Raw genomic sequence first — 2,947 nt, 5'->3', positions numbered from 1 at the left:
AAAGGAAACAATTTAGCCTAAATAGTATTTCTGCTTGACACCAAAGTGTCGATGTGCAGAATACATATTAGCTAACTTTACTGACTGCAGAAATTATTGGGGGTTTTATTTATTTTTTTGGTGTTTTTGTTAGTATATAACAGAAAAGATTATGCATATTTTAAAGAGACATCACAATAAAGGTCTTCCGAAGATATCTTTATTTATAGTAAGTAAACTAAATTAAACAGACTAACAAAATGTATATGGTGTTTATAATAATCATTTTACTTGGTAGGAATGTAAATTTTTGTCTTTGGGAAAATAAGAAAAACTAATACATTTGGCTGTAACAAATTAGTTTGTTTGTTTTTTTCCTCTGTGTAATGGACTTTCAGTGGAAGGACAAAAATCTCTCAGGGTTCATTAAAAATATCTTCATTTGTGTTTCAACATAAGTATGTTTGGAGCAACATGACAGAGAATAAATGATGACAGAATGTTCATTTTTGGTTAAATTATCCCTTTAAAGGATGCACATCTGGTTACATTCTGATTTATTGGAATAGAAAAGATGGAATAGTTTTTGGAATAGTTTAGAGGCACTTTGGTTGATAAGTGTTCCCTTTAACATCCGATAAGTCTCCATCCTTAATTCCTGAAGTTGGGAGTTTTCCATGAATTCAGTAATTCCATTTAATCGTACGGTGCTGGTAGGAGAATCTGGCTCTCTAGAACTGTGTCATTACACTACCGTATTCCTGTGCCGGTAAGGTGGAGGTGGCAGAACTGTTCCCGGTCTCTTGTTAAACTCAGAAAGATACTCAGGGTTGTCAGCCACGGCGATGCGACTTCGGATGCTGTGCCTGTAGAGATGTTTGCTTTTGCACACTTGCGTTGGGTCTTGAGGGTTTGGCTGAGTCACCTTGGGCGGTAGACTATGCTGCCAGTAGTCAGGATAATCAAAGTTCTTCTTCGACTTACTGTCGGCCATTACAGTCCCAGTATGACCCGCTTGAAGCATGTTACCTGGATAGACAAGGTGGCCGGGAAGGCCGAATATACTTTTACTAGTGACTGCCGATTTTACCACTTGAGCCGGATGGGTTGAAGAGCCGGACTGACTCGCAGGACAAGGTTGGATCTGTTGGCTGACAAGGGAGATTTGGGTTAACAAGGAGGGATTGCCAGACATGCTAGAGGAATTGGATTCGGCACCATGTGGCGAATGGGAATGCTGGCCATTTTGGCTCATCGATCTGGTTTGGGGGCGCTGAACAGGTGGAACGGCAAAATGAACATGTGTTCCCTGGCCATGGTGGTGGGCTTTCCCAGTTTGTGTTGAGAGAATAACGTGACTACTTGCAGTGTTGGCTGCCATTGTCATCTGTAGCGGGATGGAAGCTCCATTTTTCCTCATAATCTCCTGGTTTGTATCACTACTGTTATTGTATGTGTTTAGGTAAAGGGGTGCGTTGATATACTCATCCTCTCCCTTGGGTTTCCTATCAGGGGTGCTGTGGTAACCCGGGTTTTCCAGTGCATTAATATTTCCATTTTTCCGTTGGTTTACAAAAGGATTCTCCTCAACAGGACTAAGATGGTCTATAGACACAAAAGACATTGAAAATAGAATGACAAAAGCTCCATACTGTATACAGAATCATTGTCACTCACCACAAAAATTGTTACCAAAGTAGTAGGGGAGATTGGGGGCAACTGTAACTTTTTTTTTTTTTTTTTTACATTTTCCTTCATAACTCACCGACTACTTGAAATACACTAGTCAACTTTTGATCCAAGAAACAAATATAGGTGCACTAACTAATAATACAATTGATATATTTTCACTAATAAGGACAAGACTATAATATTAAATTAAATGAAAGAAGTCCAGAGTGTTACAAGAGCGTCTCTACTGAACAGACGTGAATTTTGAATTTACATTTCCTTCAACCTGAGGCTTAATAATTTCTCTTTTGGTGTATATAGAACTTTTTATATTAAAAACAAGTAAGCCATGCCCAGATTTAAAAAGTAATGCAAAAGTAACATACATTACTTTCCATAAAAAGTAACTAAATAATATAATTCGTTTTTTAGGGAGTAATCAAATATTGTAATGTATTACTTTTAAAAGTAACTTTCCCCAACACTGCTAGCAATAGTGTTGACATGCACAAACACATAAGATGCAATACATGATTGTATTTATCCAAATTGTGGGTCATACCTTATTCAACATAAATCATCTTTAACTGAGCACTCATGAATCAGTGCATGTACAAACAAGATAATTCTGAGTGATATTAGACACAGACAGAACTATCCAAGAAATGCGTTTTTGAAGAGAAGGAAGGAACATTGTGGCCTACATTTGTATGCATCTCATGACCTACATTTTACAATTCATCGCATTCTTGTGTGTTATCATTCAGGAAATGAATGAGAATTAATGAGCTGATTAAATTACTGTTCGCATAATAAATATGCAGCATAATAAATGAGCAAGCATCTCTAGTATTTCAAGATGAGAACATCAGTCTTAGTTTATTCTGAATAGGCTGATTACGTGCACAGGAATATTCATGTGAACATCTTCAGAATAAAGGCCTAAAAAGAACATGAAACTTAATTGAAAATTATGTAAATATGGTCACCAAAAGTAGCAACACTATTAAGCTACAATTTTCATTAAAGCTGCAGTCCGCAACTTTTTTTGGTTAAAAATGATCCGAAATCAATATTTGAGCAAGTACATAACCAGACAGTGTTCGAAACTATCGCCTTACTTTAGCCCGATTTACAACGGTCATCTTATAATAATGTTTTCTAATTTGAGTGGTATGGGTAGGTTTTCGCGGGAAATTCGAGCATGCTGCGGCATCATTATGTCACGTCTGTAAACATAAAGAATTTGTCCTGGCTACTAGGCTATGGCATGTGAGGATCCTGCAGGTGGCCGATC

General features: G+C 37.3%; 1 protein-coding gene across 1 annotated transcript in view; it reads right to left on the bottom strand.

Annotated features, from left to right (window-relative positions):
* Nucleotides 1-492: 492 nt before the first annotated feature.
* The window catches only part of LOC107667809 (receptor tyrosine-protein kinase erbB-4-like), a gene marked incomplete at its 5' end in the record, with an annotated part of 116,162 nt that continues 113,707 nt past the window's right edge, over nt 493-2,947 (bottom strand). The window contains one exon of the mRNA XM_016459524.1: nt 493-1,584. Within this exon, the coding sequence (XP_016315010.1) occupies nt 725-1,584 (860 nt within the window). The remainder of the gene's footprint in view (nt 1,585-2,947) is intronic.

Source organism: Sinocyclocheilus anshuiensis, unplaced genomic scaffold (genome assembly GCF_001515605.1).
Source record: "Sinocyclocheilus anshuiensis isolate Anshui unplaced genomic scaffold, SAMN03320099.WGS_v1.1 scaffold2433, whole genome shotgun sequence".
NCBI classification, from domain to species: Eukaryota; Metazoa; Chordata; class Actinopteri; order Cypriniformes; family Cyprinidae; genus Sinocyclocheilus; species Sinocyclocheilus anshuiensis.
This window is presented reverse-complemented; position numbering and strand designations above follow the sequence as displayed.